Raw genomic sequence first — 22,470 nt, forward strand, 5'->3', positions numbered from 1 at the left:
TAGATAATCTTTACGTTATACTATAAGTAATATTTTTAATAAAATTTTCTCATAATAATACCTTCTGTTAAAAAGCAAGTGAAGTCTACTAGGCTATTAGTATAAAGATTTAATGTAAACTATTTAAAATATGTATAACATTTTTACTTTTCAATTTTTCTTGTAAAAAATTAGCAAAACAATGCCATCAAAGGTAGGTTATACAATAGTTGGTGTTACTGGTGAAGCTGAAGGTTTTAGTGCAAAGAATTTGGAACATCAAAGACCGACAGTGCCAGGATGGCAAACACAAAAGTAAAATTTTAAATATTATATATGTTTATTCATATTTTTAATTCATTAATAAAATTGACAAGAAAAAATTATTTAACAATAGAAAGATGTATTGAAAATAAATGACATAATCAAATTTATGATTTAAAAGATGCCAATATTATTAAATATTTACATGATTTTACCATATGTGGTATGAAATTGTCCCCAAAACCAGATGTTGTTGTTTATTTGTTTAAAAACGTTTCTAACGAATTAGTGTGACTTAAAAATAAAGTATAAATAAAAGTGGCTTATATATATATAAAAATATAAAAAAGTTTTTAAATAATTTTTGATTATGCTTTTAGCAGTAGAAAAAAAATATTAATATGGTTTAGATGATATTTTAAAGATAAATATAATGAAAAATAAATATAAGTTTAACTAAATGTTTTTTTATTTATTAAAAAAATTTTCTTTGTAAAATATTTAAAACTAAGTTTTTTCTTTTAGATTTTGTGTGTATCCACAAGAAATAATAATTCGCTTAAATGAGGGCTCAAATGTAAAGAAATTACAGTTATTATCACACCAGTACATGATTCCTTCTAAAATTGAGTTTTTTGTTGGGACAAGTGAAGCACCAGATAGTTTTAAAAGACTCGGGTGAGAGGATTTTAAGCTGTTTTAACTTAGTTTTATTGCTTAAAAAGAAGTCCGTATTTTATTGTGATTTAGTAAATACTAATACTATGCAGTTTAATCGGCAGCATGGTGTGGTGATCTAAATACTTGGCTACACTACATGAGGTTCGGGGTTCGATCCCAACTGCTCTCAGGCTGTAGCGCCCTTAAGTAAGATGCTATAAACAGTTTAAGGCCAATATTTAATTAGCACCATAATTATGGGGCAATTACAAATATATAATATCTTAAACTGTCAAAGGCACCTCAAGACTGGGTTAAGGTAACAGATGTTACTCTATGGTTGGCTTGTAAAGTCAACCTTCCCACATCGAGGATAAATATTTAAAAAAAATCAACAAAAAATAAAATTGTATTTTGTTATTTAGCTAAACAATTTTATAAGATTTGCATATAATGTAAAAAGTGTGTAACTTACTCACATCTGTTTATAATACTACACAGCTTAATCATTTATTTACTTGTTTGCATTTGTTATTTGTACATTTGTTAATATTTATTTTTTTTATTAATAGGCTATTGAAATTCAGTTTATGTGCGCTGTTATACTGTATATGATTTTTTTAGATATATTTATTTGTCAAACAACGAAAAAACTGGGTTTAAATCCCGAGAATTGAAGTCAGTTCATGTTGAAGCAGAAGGTTCTTATATCAGGGTTGTTGTTCATAAAAATCATCTTAATAAATTCAATATTTATAACCAGGTAAATTGTTAGATTTTATTTATAAATAGGCTATTTAAGTAAAATATATACTATTTTTTTGTATATATTCTTACCCTCGATGTGGAAAAGTCGAATGCGCGACTTAAACATAGACTAACATCAGTTACTCCGACCCAGTCTCGAGTTGCCTGTGGCAGTTTGGGATATTATAGATCATAATTGTCTGATAATTATACTGCTGATTGAGCAGTGAGGATTGAACCTAGGATGAGAGCAGTGGGGATTGAACCTAGGACCTCATGTGTAGTGTAGCAAATGTTCTTACAACTACACCATGCTGCAGGTATCCTATACATGTATATATACTCAAAAATTTATGGTTTTAACTTTACTTTTTTAGGTTATGGTAAATCTTTAATGGCACTGTGATGTTTTTACTAATTAAATCAAAAAAATTAAAATAAAAAAAATAATTTGTTTTTTACTGAGCTTTTATTATTTATTTAACTTTATTCAGCATATATTACACCAGACTATGTATAATTCTATATAGGCAATTTATAATTTGTTTACACTAGGTTGGGATAATGGCATTTAATGTAATTGGAGATAGACTAAACGTGCGCAGGCCTCTACAACAGCTGGACGACCATAAAGAAAATTATTCGATATTTGAAAAACCTGATTACATTTCCCCGATGGATGATCTTGCTTTTGATATGTATCAGGTATTAAATTAATTATATCATTTTATAATTGCATTCTGGGTGAAAATATGAGTTAATTTAAATAATATTTGTTTTTTTAAGGAAAACTTGTTTAAGGTAAACATTTTTTGGTTGTATTTTAAATTGTATATATATACATAGGTTGGCACAGTTAATCGAAAAAACAACTTCGTTAAATGGTTGTTCGTTACACAATACAGTGACTTTGCTAATGTTTTTTCGTTAAATTAAACGAAATGTAACAGAAGTTATCGTTAACCGTTAACATTAAAATTTAATTAAAACAAACTATTACCATGGATTTACTTGTAAAATAATGAAATAAACGGGCTTAATTTAACGGAAGCACAATTAAATGAAAGTTAACAGGTCCGATAACGATTTTTAAAATTAACTTAAACGTTAAATTTTAACGTTTAACGCATTAACGATTTGGTGCCGACTTTTGTATATATAATTAAAACTATAAAATTGATATTTTTTATATAAATTGTTTGGTTTATTTTTTATACAAAATAAACATAAAATTAATGAATAAGTGTTCTATTGATTATACTGTCTTACGACACTTGATTTATTGTCTTAAATTTGAATGTGCGTATATTTAAAAATCTAAAAAATGTTTTTTCAAAAGTAATTTATAAAATTTTTTTTAGGACCCAGAAGTTGCTTCTATTATTCGAAGACTTGACATAAAGAAAAAACAAGCTGTTACTGGTACTTTAAACTTTCAAAAAAAACTTTTAAATATATTTTTTATGTGAACTCTTAAAATTTTTTGATTTTTTTTTAGAGGAGAATTTCGATGTTGCAAAAAGAATGAAACAAGCAATAGCTGACCTTCAAAAAGTTGGGGAAAAATTAGCAAGGTACATTAACTAGTTAAATTTTAATTTGGGATCCAATTGTTATTAATCTAATGCAGTTTTTCTAGTTTAAATTATTTTAATTGTGGCAAAGCCTACTTTATATCCTAAAAATAGATAAACATTTATTACCCCAACCCAGTCCTAAGTTGACTTAGGCAGTTTGGGATATTATTGATAACGATTTTCAAATACCGGCAGCCTGGTATAGATTATAATCTATAATATTCCAAACTGCTAAAGGCAACTCGAGACTGGGTCGGAGTAACAGTTGTTACTTTATGTTGAAGTGGCGCATTTGACTCTCCCACATCGACGATAAAAATATATACAAAAAAAAAATAGGTAATCTGCCAATTGGGTTTTAATAAGCAAAATTTTAGCACTTTTGAAGTCTAAGCATAGAAATGGTGAGGATCTAACAAAGGACCCTCATGTAGGGAAGCTTTATTAAGACATTCATCATTTTTTTTTCTATTTAACTTTATGCTTATATTTTTTTATCTTTTAGATATGAGTTAGATAAGAGAAGGGCAATAGAGTATGAGGATTACGATTTGGCCAAAAGCAAAAAATCTCAGATGGACGAATATCGATTGAAAGTCTACCAACAACTTCAAAAACATAATTTGCTGCAAGATGCCGGGGTTTCCCCTGTTAAACAAGAAGGGGCTTCCCCCCTCAGAGGAGCACCACCCGGTAAAAAAATTGTTGTATTTTTTTTTTTCATTAGTGTTTTAATCAATATGCATCTACATATATATTAAAGCTATGTGTCTAAATTTACCGGCAGCATGGCATATTGGTAAGAACACTTGCTACACCATACATGAGGTCATGGGTTTAATCCCCACTGATCTCATGCTGCAGCGCCCTTGAGTAAGGCGCTATAAATGGTATGAACTCCTGCTGAGCCAGCACTTAATCAGCAGCATAATTATGGGCAATTAGATTCTATAATATCCCAAACTGCCACAGGCAACTCGAGACTGGGTCGGATGGCTGATGTTACTCTATGTTTAAGTCGCGCATTCGACTTTTCCACATCGAGGATAAAGATACAAAAAAAAAATTTATAGTGAAGCTACATGTATCTAAATTGGAGCTGTCCAATTTTTTTTTTAAAACTGCCATTTGTGGGTACATTAACATCAGCACATATTAATTAAGAGTCGCACCCATTAATTTAAATCTCAACCGCAGAACGGTCTATCTATAATTTGTTTCAATATTGCAGAGCAATCCGATCAATACAGACAGATAGAGACACAAACTTCAATTCCACATCAAAGTCCTGCGTTTGCTCCTCGAGAATCGTTTCAAACCACCTCTCCACATCATTCCATACAACATGTAGGTTCAATTTTCTGTATTTTAGTCTCTATAAGTAATATATTTGTTTGTGTATGAAAATGCAATTGATTGGTTAATGATCTGGTAATATACCTGGCCAATATTATCCGAAACTGACAATACAAACTTAGGATTCGTTCAAAATAATAAAATTTATCTACTAATTTTGTTGTAAAATAATTATTTTTTTTTATTGGGGTAAATAAATAAATTTAAGCTAAAAAACATTTTAAATGCGAGTGAATTATTAAAAAAAAAAATCCCATTTGTGGTACATCGGTAAATAATCTTTGGAAAATATTAGTTGCGAGTTGCCACCATATTACTACTATTAAAATGCAACCCAATTAACCCTTCTTTATTTTTTGTATATATCTTTATCCTCGGATGTGGGAAAGTCGAATGCGCGACTTAAACATAGAGTGACATTAGTTACTCCGACCCAGTCTTGAGTTGCCTGTAGCAGTTTGGGATATTATAGAGACTATAATTGCTCGATAATTATGCTGCTGATTAAGTGCTGGCTCAGCAGGAGTTCATACTGTTTATAGCGCCTTACATAAGGACAGCATCAGATTAGTGGGGATTGAACCCACGACCTCATGGTGGTGTAGCAAGTGTTCTTACCACTACACCATGCTGCCGGTAAGTATATAAAATTGAAGGTTTATAAAATTGAAGAAGACATCTTAAACAGTTCATGACAGTTGGACTGTAAAGTCTTTCCATTCAAACCAAGTTCAAAAAACATAAATTTATAATTTTTTTTCATCTAGCAAACACCATCACCCTACCCACAAAATGTTGAACAACAACGAAATGTTGAGCAACAACAAGTTGTTGAAGAACGTCATCAAAGTCCAACAAATTATGATGAAAAAGTTCTTCCAGCTTTGAACAAAGATAAAAGCCCAGATCCATTTCTGGATGAGGTAACTAAAATGATATTTAAAATTTTTTGTTTAATGTTTTTCAAAAGTAAATCAATTTTGTTTTTAATTTTATAAACATTTAAACTCGTTTCACTGTTCTAATAAAAAAACGGTAAAATTCCAGCAGTAATGTTATTGAACATTAAATTTCTGATTGTGATTCTAACTATGCCTATTTTACAATTACTAGTTAAAAGCCTGCCCTGCGATCGTCATTATATTTGTATGGTTGCAACTTGCTAATATTACTTACTTTAATAATTTACCTGCAAACTGCAGTTTGAGTTATTTTTTAAGTCTATAAATTGAACATATATATTTATACCATCTCATATGCTTTATAATATATAGATTTGTCCTATTTTTTTTAATCAAGCCAATTAAAAGGTTAAATTATAAAGTTCTATATTAGCGATATTTTATTACTTAAAAATTGATAAAGTTGATAAAGTTGGTGTCACTGAACACAAAAATGGTTTTAACTTTAAATAATTTCACCTACTTTTTAAGTTATACAACTTTAAAAAAAAAAATTAAAATTAATTAAAAAACCAAGAAAGGGGAAGCCCTGTTTGTGATGACGTAGAAAGTACTAGCTTGTATACACTCACTACGCTACTTGGTACTTTCTACGTCACACATAGAAAAATGGTAACCTGGTTTTTGACATTCATCATTTTCCAGTATTTTTGAAAATTAAAAAATTGTAAGTACCACAGACATTTTTTAAAGGTTCTAAAGGCATTTTATGATTCAGTGACAATCATACTAACATGCTATATACATCACATACAAAATTGTAAAACTCTCTCATATAGGACTTTAACTAATTCTTAACTTTATATTTCAAGGTTCCATCTCCACGTAGTGATAATGGTCAAGAAGGACCAGTTGCTCCAACTAATGAACCTGAGGCAATGTCGGAGAGGAATATTAGGGAAGCTTCTTCAGTTATTGACGTGTTCGGGTTGCCATTGGTAAGTAAAATAAAAGAAATATAAAGAAAGTAAATTATAGGCTACGTGAGTTATTTAAAAATGCAGTCAGTTCTAATCAAATGGGTTTAAATACAAGCTTTCGAGTCATGTATGTTGTCCGGTTCTAAACAAAACAGTGTGCTGTTTACCGTAGGTGACAATTCTCTCAAACCATAATCCATATAAGAGAATATAACAGAGCTGGTTTAACATATGAGAGAGTTCTTTTGAACTGTAATCTGTAGGTGACAATTCTCTCGCACTGTAATCCAGACGGGATAATTTAGGGGAGCCGTAGTCAAAACTACGTTTTGTCTAGAACCGGACAATATACGTGATCCCAGCTTTCTTATGGGTAGTTGGGTGTCCTTGAGTTTACAGTATATGTTTTGTTTTGTTAACTTAAATGATATATTACAACATAAACCCTTATTCAAATAGAATGAAATATAAATTAGAAACATTAAATGAACACAAGATAATTATGCACTAACATAGAACTAAACATAAATAAAAACATATACCCATGCTTTTTAAACAATTTTATCATAAAACGATATTTAATACCGGCAATACACACTTGCTATACCACACGTGAGGTCGTGGGTGCAATCCCCACTGATCTCATGCTGTAGCGCCCTTGAGTAAGGCGCTATAAACGGTATGAACTCCTGCTGAGCCAGCACTTAATCAACAGCATAATTATTAAGCAATTATAATCTTTATAATATCTTAAACTGCTAAAGACAACTCGAGAATGGGTCGGAGTAACTGATGTTACTCTATGTCGCGCATTCGATTTTCCCACATCGAGGATAAAGATATATACAAAAAAAAATAAATAAGGTTATTTGTTTTAAAAAAGTTTTCTAAGGGCAAATTAATTCAATAAAACAGTTGATTTTTATTTATTTTCACTCACTGTTAAAAAGGTATCTGGGGCTTATTCTAAGACTTGGTCGTTTCGTGAGGATTGTCTTCTTGCTATCTACAAAGTTCTCTCTAATGCTCCATTGGACTCTTCAAAGGAAGAACTTAAAGATAATCTCAGAGCTGCAGTTTTCCTGGTTAAGCGATCCATAAAAGGTAGAAAAGTTAAAAATTTTAAAATTAGGTATTTCTGAAATAAATTTTACATTTTTTTACTCGATTCATCAATTTTTTTGCTTTTTTTGAAAGGTTTTTCTATTTTTTAAAAATCCTAAATTTTTTTAGCCTAATTTTTTTTTCTAGCTTACACTTTGTAAATTTTTTCTGGCTTGTAATATTTTTCTACTTAATTTTACTTTTTTACAGATAAAGTCCATGCTGTGTTTAATGCTGCTTTAAAAGTATTGGAACTGATCTTGGTCGATTTTATCCCAAAACACAAACTAGGAAAAGTTGAAGCAGCTCATGTGGTGACAAAAACTTTACCAAATCTGATCCAGAAAACTGGGGAAACGGTAAATGACAAAATCTTATTTATTTTATTAGTTAAACCATAGTTGCTTTTTTTTTTTTTGTATATATCTTTATCCTCGATGTAAGAAGGTCAGAGTACAGTAAAGACTGGGGGTCATATGAAATATTATTTTTAGCAGGGTTTAATGTAGATGGGTGATTGGTATTTACGTAGAAAATATAAAAAAAATTATGATATTGTCAGTTGGATTAGACTATCCTTATTTAACAAAATTATTCAAGTATATTTATAGCTATATGTAGGGTTTCAAACTAGGGTTACAGCAAAGACTAGAAAAAATAAAAAAATTGTTTTGGTGTATTAATGAAAACTGATATATTGGGACATATATTGATATACACTAGGGCTGATATTTAAATAAAGTGGAAAAAAATGAACTAGTAAATACTCCATTGTATGCTCGGCATTGTTGTAACATGGTTGCAATTCTCTACTAATATTTGCTTATGGTATTTTAGTCATGCATCACAAATGCCATTTTTTGAAGGGTTTTATATTGGACATCTATATATATATCGGCCCTATACTAGGAATTGGGGATTATTTAATAATAAGTACAAATATATAGAATTTTTTATATAAAAAAATGTTGTTTTATGTTTAAAATTGCAGGCTGCAAGGTCTCGGACCTCAGCGATTGATTTTATTGTTTTTATGAGCGAGTGTGAATTAGTGAAACATCACCATCTAGTGCTCAACCAACTGACTCCACCTTTTAAGCGAGAAATTGCAAATCGACTTGCACTAAGCAGAGTTGAGTTGGTAGCAAGAATTTTAAACAAATCAGGTAAGTGAAATTATATTTTTATCTTAATCTTAAAGCTGTAAACACCACTGTCAGTTTTGTATATTATTTGCCAAAATATGGTTTATTTATTAACATATGACCAGTTTTTTGGCATGGATAAAATATATACTTTTCAATTTTTTTGAAAAAATTCAACACCATGATAGAAATGGAACTTTTTATATTTATTTATCCTCGATTTGGGAAGGTCGACATCATGACCTAATATAGAGTAACATCAGTTACCCCAAACCAGTTTTAAATTGTCTTAGGCAGTTTAAGATATTATAGATTATAATTGCCCGATAATCAAGCTGCTGATTAAGGGAGCTCAGCAGGAGTTAATACCGTTTAAAGCGCCTTACTCAAGAATGTTTTTTTTTAAGAGCAGTGGTGATTTCATCCAGGCCCTTTTGTGGTGAAACTTAAAACTGCTAAGGCACCTGACTTACATTCATTTTTTAATTTTTAAGTTAAGTTAATGTAGTGGGTAATGAAAGAAAACTAATAAAGCAAATTGAAAATGGTATTTTAATTTATAAGTATTAAATAATTGTGTTTATTTTTAAATATTTATACAAGGTGTTGAGCCTCCAAATTTTACTGTGCCAATATTGATGAAATTTTGTGCTCCTGCATTAAAACACCCCAGTGGTGACGTTCGTGTTGCTGTCACCAAGATTATTTTCAATCTTTACAAAATTGCTGGATCTCAAATTAAAACTTTTCTACCCCCTGATGATAATCATACAAGGAAAAATCCACTTTATAGGTTTGTATATACATCCACCAGCAGCGTGGTGTAGTGGTAAGAACACTTGCTACACCACACATACGGTCGTGGGTTTAATCCCCACTGCCCTCATGCTGTAACGCCCTTAAGTAAGGCGCTATAAATGTATGAACTCCTGCTGAGCCAACACTTAGTCAGCATCTTAATTACAGGACATTTATAATAAATAATAGAGAAAAAAAATTATTTCCATGCATAGTTGTCTATATTTACATTTTTAGTTAAAGTATCATCCTAGTTTTATGTAAAATATATTTTGATTAAGCATATTTTGATCATACTGTCGGATAATTTGAACTAGAACAAAAAAACAGCATTGATTTAATGGAAAAAAAAATAACATTGACTTGATGGTAAAATTTTTTTTGACTTGATGGTAAAACTACTACAACATGCAACTGGCTAACTTTACCTCTTGTTTTAGGAATATGTTCGATGAGTTTGATAGGATGGATGGGAAACCAACTCAAACTGAACTTCATCAAAAAGCTCTGATTGAAGAAAAAAAGAAAAAAAATGAGGTTAGGATACCACTTCATCTTAATTTTGTTTATATAAAGATAATAATGGATTATTTATATCAATTAACTTGCATTTAAAATAGCAAAAACTACTGTTTGTGGTGTTTAGTCTAATATATGACCTATGATTTAATGGTAACAGATTTACATGATTAAATGCGTCCCTTGTGGTTGGTGCTTCAAAATGAAAAAATTAATAATCTTACACTATGTTTATTTTTTTAAATAATTAGTTCAAATTTTGTAATTTTTATTACTATTCTAGATTGACGATCTTCAAAATCAAGTTAACCAACTTCGAGCCTTAAACCAAGCTAATGAGGTAAAACACTATTGCTTTAGATGGTCTTTATTGTTATGGGTTGAAATAATAAAAACTTCAATTTAATTTTTTTATAGGAAGCTCAAAAATCTGACAACAAATCAAAAAAGCAGAAAAAACAAAACGATCCGAAAAATGTCGCTGCTGCAAGTGGTAATTTTAAAATATAAACCAAAAACAATAAAATTCTATTTTTTTAAATTTCATTTATTTTTAGAAAATGCTAACAAAAGTGTGAATCCAAACGATGATTCAGCTTTTCTAGAAAAGTGAGTTTGCAATTAATATATATATAGATAAAATTATTAAATTTTTATTTAAATTTTTTTAATATTTTTTTGATATTTTCAAGGTTATGTATATTCTGTGGTGAACAAGATGAAGGTTTCACTGAAGAAGGTTTGGATTTACATTACTGGAAGCATTGTCCCATGTTAAAACGATGTGAACATTGTAAACAGGTAAAAAACTAAGTTTTAAAGGTGTTTTAACATCTGATATATAAACATATAAACTGACATTAGGTCATGGTTTAAACTTAAAGTTTTTTATTTCAATTTTATAAGGCTGACTTCACATCACTTTGGTTTCAAAATGTTAAATAGAAAGTCAGTTTTACACTTATTTTTGATACTTATTTTAATTTTTTTGGTTTTTCGCGCATTGATAAAAGTAAATAATAAATACGATATACAATTAATATTACAACAATGCGACAGGAAAAAATGACGAAATCAATGTAATGATTTAAAACATGCCAAGAGTATTAATGTTTACATAAAAATTTTAAGTATGTTATGGCATGGTCACTTGGTTTCACTACACAAGGTCTTATGATTTCTACTGTTGTCATGCTATTACCCTTAAGTAAGGTGCTATAAATGGTATAAAGCAAATACTTAATCAGCAGCTTTATTAGTAGCCTTTATTACTTATAAATTTCAAACTACCGAAGGCATTTGAGACTGGGTTGAAAAAACTGATGTTACTCTATGATTAAGCTGTAAAATTGGATACCTTTGTCAATGATAAATGAATTTTTTAAATTAAGATTTTTATATGAATGTAGGTAGCAGAAGTAGCCGGGTATAGCGAGCATTTGTTGACAGAATGTGACAACAAAGATAATTTTGGAAAGTGTCCTCGTTGCACTGAAGCTTTTCCTAAAACCGAGTTACAAAAACATATTAATGAGAAGAAATGTACAGGTACAACAATGTTTATTTATTCAATTTTTTTAGGTTATCCAAATTTTTGTATACATTATTTTATATCCGGCAGCATGGTAAGAACACTTGCTACACCACCATAAGGCCATGGGTTCAATCGCCACAGCTCTCATGCTGTAGCGCCCTTAAGTAAGGCACTATAAACGGTATAAACTCCTGCTGAGCCAGCATTTAATCAGCAGCATAATTAACAACAATTTTATTTAAATTAAATCTAAAATTAAAAATAAATTATTTACAGAAAACAGTTTTTAATATAATAAAACACACTTAAACAAAACATCTAAACAAAATACTTGATAATTACAAGTATTGGTAAGCCAAGTTGTAAAAACAAACAAAAGATTTGAATACAAATTAAAAAAAACATTTAAACGGATTTCCCAAAACTAACGACATTGCTGATTAAAAGATAGGGCACTAAAAGAAAAGTTTATATTTGTTACAATAGGTTGCTTCACAATTGAAAAAATATATTTCTTTGTGTATTTATTTTTGTTGTTTCTTTTAGTATTGGATAAAGATCATGAACATTGTCCACTTTGTCATCATAATATCCCCCTCGGAGAAGAATCTTGGAAAGCCCACTTGATGGGATCAAAGAGGGATAGTTGTGAGAAAAATCCAAGACGTCTTCCTTCGATTAATCGTCGTAAGTTAAAGCGACTTCTAGTAAAAATTTTAAGTTTTTTAAAACAAAATTTTTATATGACTTTATACAATTTATATTTTATTATGACATTTTTCTGAAAGACTATTTTTTTATGTAGTAAACAAATGTATATTCTTCAATTAATAATTTTAAAATTTTTGATTATTTCTTACAGTAAGAGCCAAGCAAGAAGCCGAAAAGGGAAAGGGCAAAAAAAGCGGAATAAAATCTCCCCGAAAATAAAATTTTCCAAATAATATACTCTTTTCTAAAGTTGCTGATTTGCTTTTTTATATAATAGAAGCTTAGCCTTTTTGGGTTTAAAAAAATTTAGATTTTAGCTTGCAAAAAATATATGTTTGATTTAATTTTAATTTTTTATACCTTATTTTGATGTATTATAATTTAATGTTACTTCTCAAAATTTTGTACTGTTTTAAATGCTAAAACTGATTTTCTTAAAATATAAATTGTAAGTATTACTTTATCATTATTATCATTTTGTTGTTTTGTATTAGTTTGTTATACAGTGCATGTTTTTACAAATTATTTTAGGACAGTTTTAATAAATATAGTGCTATATTTTGCAATATTTGAGCTACTGTTTATATATAATTTTAAAACCTAAATATAACAAATAATTAATTTTTAACAGTTTTAATAAGCAGGTAAGTAAATTTAAAGAAATAAAAAATATAAACATTGTTGAAAATCATGCTGTTAGTACATGATCATGATGTAACAAAATTATTAGTAATAGGAAAGTCCAATATTTGAACAGTTATTATTTGTTTTACAGGACTTGTAATTGTAATAAGGGGTTAAAATACAAATTATTTCTATCGCAAAGCTATTAATTAAAGCAAAAATATTGTCAATTTACTATAAATTCTTAAAAACATTTTATTATTACAACATATTATGTAACTTTTATAAAATGGGACATAGACATCTTATATTATAAATGTTGCGCAATATCAGGCCAACTGGTCAATGACGTAGACAGTTTCACGTTTTGGCAAATTCCTTTTTCTAACAGTGTGTTAAGAGCGGACTGTTTTGTTATTTCCTATTTATAAAAGTTAAAAAAAACTAAAAAAATGGTAAGTAGATGATATTTAACAGTAAATTAATAAAGTTAAAGAATAGACAAATGTATAAGTTAGTTTTTAAACCAGATTTAATGTATATTTTGGACGATTATAGCGGATATTATTAACGAATACAAATTTCAATTTTCGTTTGATTTAAAATTTTTGATTATTTTACCATGTTATATTCATCTTACATAAGGATTTAATATAATATTGTATAGAGTGTTTAAAGTCAAACACTAATAAATAAATTAATGTAAAATATATACAATAATTATCGGTTAAAAGTTAAAATATTAAATTCAAAAATTTTTTTTTTACGTTAAAATGTTTAAAGCAATGTTTAACTATAAGTTTGAAAAGTAATATGGTCTGATGGTTTAAATAATATAAAAATTAACTTTTTTTAAAAAATAAATTGTTTTTTTTAGGTGAACTTCACAGTCGACCAGATCCGTGAGATCATGGACAGAAAGGCGAACATCCGAAACATGTCGGTAATCGCTCATGTGGATCACGGAAAGTCCACCCTCACCGATTCCTTGGTGAGCAAAGCCGGAATTATTGCCGGCTCGAAAGCAGGAGAAGCGAGATTTACGGATACCCGAAAAGACGAACAGGAGCGTTGCATTACTATTAAGTCAACGTTAGTATACTAATTGAAACCAAACGATAAAGTAGTTTTTGTGAAAATAAATTTGTTAAAGCCATGATAGCTTATATATATTATATATATATATAGTTATATCGTTATTTTATGATTATATATATATATATACCGGCAGCGTGGTGTAGTGGTAAGAACACTTGTTACACCACACATGAGGTCGTCGGTTCAATCCCCACTGATCTCATGCTGTAGCGCCCTTGAGTAAGGCGTTAAAAACGGTATAATTATTGGGCAATTATAATCTGTAATATCCCAAACTACCACAGGCGACTCAAGACTGGGTCGGAGTAACTATGTTTAAGTCGCGCATTCGACTTTCCCACATCGAGGATAAAGATATATACAAAAAATAAAAAATAATATCCACATAAAATTTTTATCACAATTGTGCTTTTTAAATCAATTACAATTTTTTTCAAACTTTGTTTTTATTTTTTCAGTGCAATCTCTTTGTACTATGAGTTGAGTGAAGCTGATGTTAAGTGGATTAAACAAGAAGTTGATGGAAAGGGTTTTCTTATTAATTTAATCGATTCACCTGGCCACGTCGATTTCTCCTCGGAAGTCACTGCTGCTCTTCGTGTTACCGACGGCGCTTTGGTTGTTGTTGATTGTGTTAGTGGTAAGTTTAAATACATTTTGACATACCAAATTTATATATTCAGATTTAGTCTTAAGTTGTCTTTTGCAGTTTGGGATATTATTAATTTTTTTTGTATATATATATAAATATATATATATCTTTGTCTTCGATGTGGAAAGGTCGACCTAAATATAGAGTAACATCAGTTACTCCAAGCCAGACTCGGGTTGTCTTTAGCAGTTTGGGGTATTATTTAGATTATAATTGCCGGATAATTACACTGTTGATCATGTGCTGACTTAGCAGGGGTTCATACCGTTTAACAGCATGAGAGCAGTGGTGATTGAACCCACAACCTCATAGTAGTGTAGCAAGTGTTCTGATTATGCCATGGTGAACTTTGAGCCTTGGGTTCAAAACTTACTGCTTCCATGCTGTAGTGGAAAGCCAAAAACCAATCAACAGATCAATTTTTTGGCTTAAAAATTTTATATATTATATAATTGATAAAATTTTAAACTACCAAAGTTAACTGAAACAAAACAAAAAAGCACCACCTTTATTTATAATCAGACACAAGGGCTACTAAAAAAAAGTTTATAAACTTTTACAAATTTTTAGGTGTCTGCGTGCAAACTGAGACTGTGTTGCGACAAGCGATTGCCGAGAGGATAAGGCCGATTGTTTTCATGAACAAGATGGACCGAGCTCTCCTGGAGTTGCAATTGGAAGAAGAAGATCTTTATCAGACCTTCCAAAGGATCGTGGAGAGCGTGAACGTGATCATCGCTACTTACTCTGACGAGGATGGGCCAATGGGTAACGTTCAGGTAATTTTTGGTGGGGTTGGGGTATAATTGTTGGGTCTTAAACTAAAGTTCTGGGGTTCGAACCCAGCTGCATTGTCATAGTTTCTTAATTTGAAAACAAACATTTCATTTTGTGAATATTTTAAATATTTGTCAATAAAAAACTAAAATTAAACTTTCAAGGTCGATCCCCAACAAGGAACCGTTGGTTTTGGTTCTGGACTTCATGGCTGGGCCTTTTCGCTTAAGCAGTTTGCTGAAATGTACTCTGCCAAGTTTGGAATTGATGTTGAAAAGCTCATGAAGAGACTTTGGGGCGACAACTCCTTTAACCCCAAGACCAAGAAATGGAGTAAAACAATGGGTTCTGACGGATATCAACGTGGATTTGTTCTCTTCGTTTTGTCTCCAATTTACAAGGTATATATATAAACAGTTAAATTTGTGTGCTAATTTTTCTTGTATACAACTACTATTTATCATTACATTACATACTTACATTAATCATTACATACTTACATTACGTGATCACACAGAATTAATGTATACATATCATATAGTTTGTTAAACAAATTTAAAAGTTTAGGTTATGTGCTGTTATAATGGTCTTTTTTACCCCCTATATACTTAACAACAAAATATTTATGTTTAGGTGTTTGATGCGATCATGAACTCTAAGAAAGAAGCTTTTGCTAAGTTGTGTGAAAAGACTGAGGTAAAACTGAAGGGAGATGACAAGGATTTGGAAGGAAAACCACTTTTGAAGGTTTTTAACTTAATCTATATTCTACATTATTTAATTTTACTGGCAGCGTGGCGAAGCGGTTTAAAGCACTTTGCTTTTTTGACTGTACTACAAATGGTCTTAGGCTATAAACAACAGTGATGTGTCGATCAAAATGGTGATCGTAAATCGCCGATTTTTTTTTGTTAGGGCACATTATCGAATCGCGATCTGATCGGAAATAAATATTCAGATTACAATTTCAATCATAAAAAATGGCGATCGACACATTACTAATAAACAATATAAACTCCTGCTGAGCCAACACTTAATCAGTAGTTTAATTATCAGGCAACTATAATCTTTATTTCAAACTGTCAAATGCAACTCAGGACGGGGTTGGGGTTGTTACTCTATGTTTAGATACTAAAGTCAACCTTCTAATATTAAAATAAATTACTAAATAAACAAAAAAATTTAATTAAAAAAAAACTAAAAATTATCTTTTAGTGTTTCATGAGAACTTGGCTTCCAGCTGGTGACACTCTCCTCCAGATGATCACCATCCATCTTCCTTCTCCAGTAACGGCTCAGAAGTACAGATGTGAGATGTTGTACCAAGGACCTCAAGATGATGAGGCTGCAATGGGTAGGCACTAGTTTCACTTATTTTTAATTTTTTTTTTTTTAGTTTTTTTGTTTTAATTTTATGCTTAATTTATTCCTCAATTATGTTATTAATTTTTGTTTCAGCCATCAGAAACTGTGACCCTAAAGGTCCCTTGATTATGTACGTGAGCAAAATGGTGCCTACCAGCGACAAAGGACGTTTCTACGCTTTCGGACGAGTTTTTGCCGGTACAGTTGCCACTGGACAAAAAGTTCGAATTATGGGACCTAAATATGAACCTGGCAAAAAGATTGATTTATACGTGAAGCCTATCCAAAGGTAGATCGTATAAAAAAATTTAGAATTGCTAAACTGTATCTTTTTATAAAGGTCATTTGGATCACGTGTACTTCACGGTTCTTAGAAAAACTCTTGTACTTTGAGGTCCTAGTAATTCTCTCTCAAACTTTACTGTGTTATAATTTTCTGAGAACCGTTAAGTACATGTGATCGTATTATTTTTTAAAAATATCCTTAAATGTCGTGGCAACGGGAAAATAAATATTTTGATTAATTTAGAACGATTCTTATGATGGGACGATACATCGAGGCAATCGAGGATGTGCCATGTGGTAATATTGCTGGGTTAGTTGGCGTCGATCAATACCTTGTCAAAACTGGAACTCTTACTACTTGTGACAAGGTTAGTAAACTTTTTTGGTGTTTTAAGAAACTGTAAAAAATTTTCATGGGTCTAAAATTTAAATGTATCAGATTTTTTGTCTTAATTTGCCCCCAATTTTACTTCATCGCTTTGAGGTTAGGGTTAAGGTGTAAAAAAAGCTTTAAAAAAATTTAAAGTCCTATGCTTTAACAAAGCCCTTTTTTAACACTTACAAAGAGGATACAAGTATTTTTAAAGTTTAACAACTGTTTTTGTAGGCTCACAACATGAAGCAAATGAAGTTCAGTGTTTCTCCTGTTGTGCGTGTCGCTGTTGAAGCCAAAAACCCAGCTGACCTTCCCAAACTTGTTGAAGGTCTTAAGAGGTAAGTGTTGTATTATATAATCCTAATAGTTAATATAAATTTGTTCTTGTTGGTTAAACTGTTCTCCAATTTTATTTCTTGTGAATTTTTGGAGAACTGTAAGCTTATTATGAACTGGCAGCATGGTGTTGTGGTCAGAACATTTGGCTTCACTACATGAGGTCTTGGGTTTGATCCCCACTGCCCCCCGTGCTGTAGCGCCCTTAAATAAGGCATTATAAATGATATGAACTTTTGCTGAGCCAACACTTAATCAACAGCTTAATTATCGGGTAATTGTAATTTATAATATTCCTAATTGTTGAAGACAACTTGAGACTGGGTTGGAGTTACTGATGTTACTCTATGTTTAGGTCTTCAAGGATTAATAAATATAAAAAAAATTAAAATTGCACAAAAAACAAAACAATTTTTTTCTAGATTGTCGAAATCCGATCCTATGGTCCAATGTATTATTGAGGAAAGTGGAGAGCATATCGTGGCTGGAGCTGGCGAGCTTCATCTTGAGATTTGTCTTAAAGATCTGGAGGAAGATCATGCTGGCATCCCTCTTAAGGTAAAAAGCTAATTGGCTTTTTTGTTGTTGTTGTATTTCAAATTGTTTTTTTTTTATACTGAATTACTCAATTGAGCTGGGTGATGTGGTTTAATTCCATTTACTGGCATATTAAAATGTCACCTTAATGTAGTAAATTAGTGATGTGTCAACCTGCCGGTCAAGAAAGTAGGGGGTTTTCAACGAGATCTTGTGCATGCAAGCATAGAAAATGGTGTAATCAGAATTTTTGTTCTACACGTGTAATTTATGTTTGCGTATTTACTTTAAAATTAGGCAAACAATCTTTAATTATTCGGATAAAATAGCAAACTTTAGTAATTATTAGTAAAAAATTGCTGTGAATATAGAAATTATTCACATTTTTCAAAATTCTGGTGTAACCATTGAACTAAATCCAGCAAAAAATGCTACCACTAGAAGTCAGTGTTGTGCGAGTTTTTTGTAATACTAAACATCCAAAATGCTAAACGTTTTTTTTTTCTTTTAGAAAACCGATCCTGTTGTGTCCTACAGAGAAACTGTAACGGAGGAATCAAGCATGATGTGTCTCTCCAAATCACCAAACAAACACAACCGTATTTTCATGAGAGCCAGACCCCTTCCCGACGGCCTTGCTGAGGACATTGAAGATGTAAGTGATGTTTGGTTCAATTCCCACTGCCAGCATATTTAGATACCATTTAAACATAGTAGTGGTCGATACTTTAATTATTATCGTTAACAACTGAATTTTTTTGAAAAAAATGTCTTTATTTTTTAAATTTTCAAGGACAAAATTACTCCTCGTCAAGAAGCAAAAGAACGAGCTCGTCAAATTACCACAAAATTCGATGGTTGTGACGTGAATGAAATGAGAAAGATCTGGTGTTTTGGTCCCGACACGACGGGGGCAAATCTTTTGATTGATTGCACCAAGGCTGTTCAGTACTTGAACGAAATCAAGGACTCCTGCATTGCTGGATTCCAGTGGGCCACCAAGGAGGTAAATTCTAGTTTAAAATCTTTTACTATTTATTGGCTTACTGTAATTAGGGAACTTTATTGTTAAAAAGCAACTGGACTTTCCTTCCAAATTCAGGGTACGAATTAACGTTTAAAAAACGATTCGCTAAAAATAAGGTCGCATTTTTTATTCTTTTAAGGCTGTGTTGTGCATTTAAAAAATTGCGCAACAACTGAACGATCTCGGGATCGAAATTTACGCATTGCCAAAACATGGAAAGTTATTGTTATTAAATGCCCTATAGTAACCTACATTTACGCAGGATTATGATGATGTAATTAAATTAGTGTGAAACCGGTGTAAAATAGATCGTAAAAATATACACGAGAGTTTTATCACTGCCTGAACCTTTTTTAAAAAACGATTCGCTAATTTTAAAAAACGATTCGCTTTTAGCGAATAGCGACCCGTTATTTCGTTCCCTGAAATTATTTATATATTCCACTATTGGCTAGCTTTGGTTATTGTAGCACTTGTAGTAAGGACTTTGACTTTTTGTCCATAGGGCCCTAGGTTTTTACTTAACTGTTAGTTTGTACTAGCAATGTTTTGAATAGCAAACGTTTTGGTTACCACAAGTATTATATTTCGAGTATTATATTAAATTATAAAAAAAAAATTTTATAGGGTGTGCTTTGCGAAGAAAATATGCGTGGTGTTCGATTTGATATCCACGATGTCACGCTCCATGCCGATGCAATTCATCGTGGAGGTGGTCAGATCATTCCAACTTGCAGACGTGTCATTTACGCCTCTCAGCTCACTGCTAAACCCGGTCTTTTGGAACCTGTCTACTTAGTGGAAATCCAGGTATATTGAGTTAAAAATACACCACTTAACTTCTTTTTTATTTTATTTTGGTTTTTCGCGCCTTAGTCAATGCTTTTAAAAGTTGAGTAGTTTTGACTGCTTAAGAAGTGATAGGGTGTAGGGCTTAGATTACTTGATCTACATGAGGTCCTGCATTTAACCTGTGGCACCTTAGAGTAAAGCTTGAAAAGTTGTATAAATTTCAACCGAGCCAAAAACCAATCAGGAAAATAATTATCAGGCAATTGTATGTATGTGAACTGGCAGCGTGGTGTAGTGGTAAAAACACTTGTTACACCACACATGAGGCCGTGGGTTCAATCCCCACTGATCTCATGCTGTAGCGCCTTTGAGTAAGGTGCTATAAACAGTATGAGCCAGCACTTAATCGGCAGTATAACTATTGGGCAATTATATCTATAATATCCCAAACTGCCACAGGCAACTTGAGACTGGGTTGGAGTAACTTATGTGACTCTATGTTTAAGTCGCGCATTAGACTTTCCCACATCGAGGATAAAGATATATACAAAATCAATGTCAACTTAAGACTTAGTCAAGGCAACGAACGTAACTCTAGTTAAGTAATAAAATAAGCCAACTTATATCAAGAATAAATAAAATCAAAAGAAGACCCTTTTCACTTTGAAACTATTACGATCAAATACAAATAACCCCACCTTTAATTTTTTAGTGTCCTGAAGCTGCTGTGGGAGGTATTTATGGTGTGTTGAACCGAAGAAGAGGTCATGTATTTGAAGAAAACCAGGCTGTTGGAACTCCAATCTTCCATGTCAAAGCGTACTTGCCTGTCAACGAATCATTCGGTCAGTCTTTTTTTTTATTAAAATTTTAAGAGCAATTATTTATATAAAATAATTAGATCAACAACCATAGTGTAATGGGTCAAAACTTATTATAAGAAGTCCTAGGTTTGATCCCCCCCCCCTTTTTTTTTGTATATATCTTTATCCTCAATGTGGAAAAGTCGAATGCGGAAATTAAACTTAGAGTAACATGAGTTTCTCCGACCCAGCCTCGAGTTGCCTGTGGGAGTTTGGGATATTATAGATTATAATTGCCCGATAATTATTCTGCTGATTAAGTGCTGGCTCAGCAGGAGTTTGTACTTTTTATAGCGCCTTACTCAAGAGCGCTTCAGCATGAGCTCAGCTTTGTTAATGCAAGACATTGAGCAAAACACTATAAGCGGTATAAACTCGTGTTGAGCCAACACTTAATCAATATCCTATTTATCGGGCAATTAAAAATCTAAAATATCTCGAACAAAAATCTAAAATATCTCGAACCGTTAAAGTCAACTCGAGACTGTGTTGTGGTAACTGATGTTACTCTATGTTTGGGTCGAAAAGTCGACCTTCCCAAATCTAGGATAAATAAATGTGAAAAACATGAATAACAAAGTTTTATTTTCGTATTTATTTATTAATAATTTTTTTGTAACAGGTTTTACTGCTGATTTACGTTCAAACACTGGAGGTCAAGCCTTCCCACAATGTGTGTTTGACCATTGGCAAGACATGGCTGGTGACTATCTTCAAGAAGGTTCCAAGCCATTCCAAGTTGTTGCTGTCACTCGTAAACGCAAAGCGCTGACAGAAGGGGTCCCACCTTTGGATCGTTTCTACGACAAATTGTAAAATCCCAAAGTCATGGTTTCTTTATTGTATTTAAGTTTGCAGATTCTTATTTTCCCTTCTCCCCCCCACTCTAATAAAATAAATTGAAAAATTCATCATTTAAATGTAGTTCCTTTGTACCATACACCTTTAATTCTCAAACATGACCTGTTTTTTTTCTCTTAAGTGGTGTGCGCTTTGTTGTGCCGAGTGTAGTGTGAGGTTAAATACAAAACGGACCAGTGTCCGGAAGGTCACAATTTGTTTTTGTTGTGTTTTTATTGCATCCAGTAGTTTGTTTATAGTCCGGATTTTGTAAAGGTAAAATTAGGGCCCTGATCAACTATTGTAAAGTGTATTGGATGTCTGAATCTTGAAAAAACGTAGTCTCCCAGTTTCTAGGATCCTGCTCTGTGTCGTATTTAGATAACTTAAGTTTAATAAAATATTCTTAACGATTTTTTTAAAGCTCCTTAAATTTGCAACGTGTTTGGACCTAACAACATGAAAGCAATAAAAGCTTATTACCATATTTCTTTTTTAAGGCGCTTTTTACTATAGAAATATTGAGTTTGTCCTCGATGAGTAGTCTGCGATTTACAAAAAGCTTCAACATTTAGTAAACATGTCTTTTTGTCCAGGAAGATGATCTTTTCGTTTTAGACTT

At 31.4% G+C, this 22,470-nt stretch overlaps 2 protein-coding genes across 2 annotated transcripts; both read left to right on the top strand.

Moving 5' to 3' along the window:
- Positions 1-178: 178 nt before the first annotated feature.
- On the top strand, positions 179-12,772 carry LOC145741936 (centrosomal protein of 104 kDa-like). The gene is made up of 22 exons (XM_082559636.1): positions 179-294; positions 769-921; positions 1,528-1,666; positions 2,206-2,355; positions 3,012-3,072; positions 3,149-3,224; positions 3,733-3,920; positions 4,459-4,574; positions 5,351-5,506; positions 6,358-6,483; positions 7,416-7,569; positions 7,780-7,928; positions 8,561-8,735; positions 9,318-9,507; positions 9,953-10,049; positions 10,315-10,371; positions 10,449-10,524; positions 10,589-10,640; positions 10,724-10,832; positions 11,441-11,579; positions 12,112-12,252; positions 12,428-12,772. The coding sequence occupies exons 1-22, from the start codon at positions 182-184 to the stop codon at positions 12,493-12,495; spliced, it is 2,685 nt and encodes an 894-aa protein (XP_082415762.1). The 5' UTR covers positions 179-181; the 3' UTR covers positions 12,496-12,772.
- Positions 12,773-13,255: 483 nt separating this feature from the next.
- LOC145743541 (elongation factor 2-like) lies at positions 13,256-22,067 on the top strand. Its single transcript, XM_082561527.1, has 16 exons — positions 13,256-13,355; positions 13,778-13,992; positions 14,457-14,638; positions 15,221-15,429; positions 15,592-15,828; positions 16,061-16,174; positions 16,643-16,781; positions 16,886-17,081; positions 17,322-17,445; positions 17,685-17,791; positions 18,212-18,347; positions 18,838-18,981; positions 19,120-19,332; positions 19,981-20,163; positions 20,858-20,990; positions 21,631-22,067. Exons 1-16 carry the CDS (start codon positions 13,353-13,355, stop codon positions 21,822-21,824), a joined length of 2,529 nt encoding a protein of 842 aa, XP_082417653.1. The 5' UTR covers positions 13,256-13,352; the 3' UTR covers positions 21,825-22,067.
- The last annotated feature ends 403 nt before the right edge of the window (positions 22,068-22,470 follow it).

This window comes from Corella eumyota, chromosome 2 (assembly GCF_963082875.1).
Source record: "Corella eumyota chromosome 2, kaCorEumy4.1, whole genome shotgun sequence".
In the NCBI taxonomy this organism is placed as follows: domain Eukaryota; kingdom Metazoa; phylum Chordata; class Ascidiacea; order Phlebobranchia; family Corellidae; genus Corella; species Corella eumyota.

What these genes read in the sequence shown, in the direction of transcription:
- LOC145741936 (XM_082559636.1), top strand. Translation starts at nt 182, where the DNA reads ATGCCATCAAAGGTAGGTTATACAATAGTTGGTGTTACTGGTGAAGCT. An exon ending in GTTGGGGAAAAATTAGCAAG is followed by an intron (nt 3,225 to 3,732) that starts GTACATTAACTA and finishes TTTATCTTTTAG; the next exon opens with ATATGAGTTAGATAAGAGAA. An exon ending in AAATGTCGCTGCTGCAAGTG is followed by an intron (nt 10,525 to 10,588) that starts GTAATTTTAAAA and finishes ATTTATTTTTAG; the next exon opens with AAAATGCTAACAAAAGTGTG.
- LOC145743541 (XM_082561527.1), top strand. An exon ending in TCTACTTAGTGGAAATCCAG is followed by an intron (nt 20,164 to 20,857) that starts GTATATTGAGTT and finishes TTAATTTTTTAG; the next exon opens with TGTCCTGAAGCTGCTGTGGG. An exon ending in GCCTGTCAACGAATCATTCG is followed by an intron (nt 20,991 to 21,630) that starts GTCAGTCTTTTT and finishes TTTTTGTAACAG; the next exon opens with GTTTTACTGCTGATTTACGT.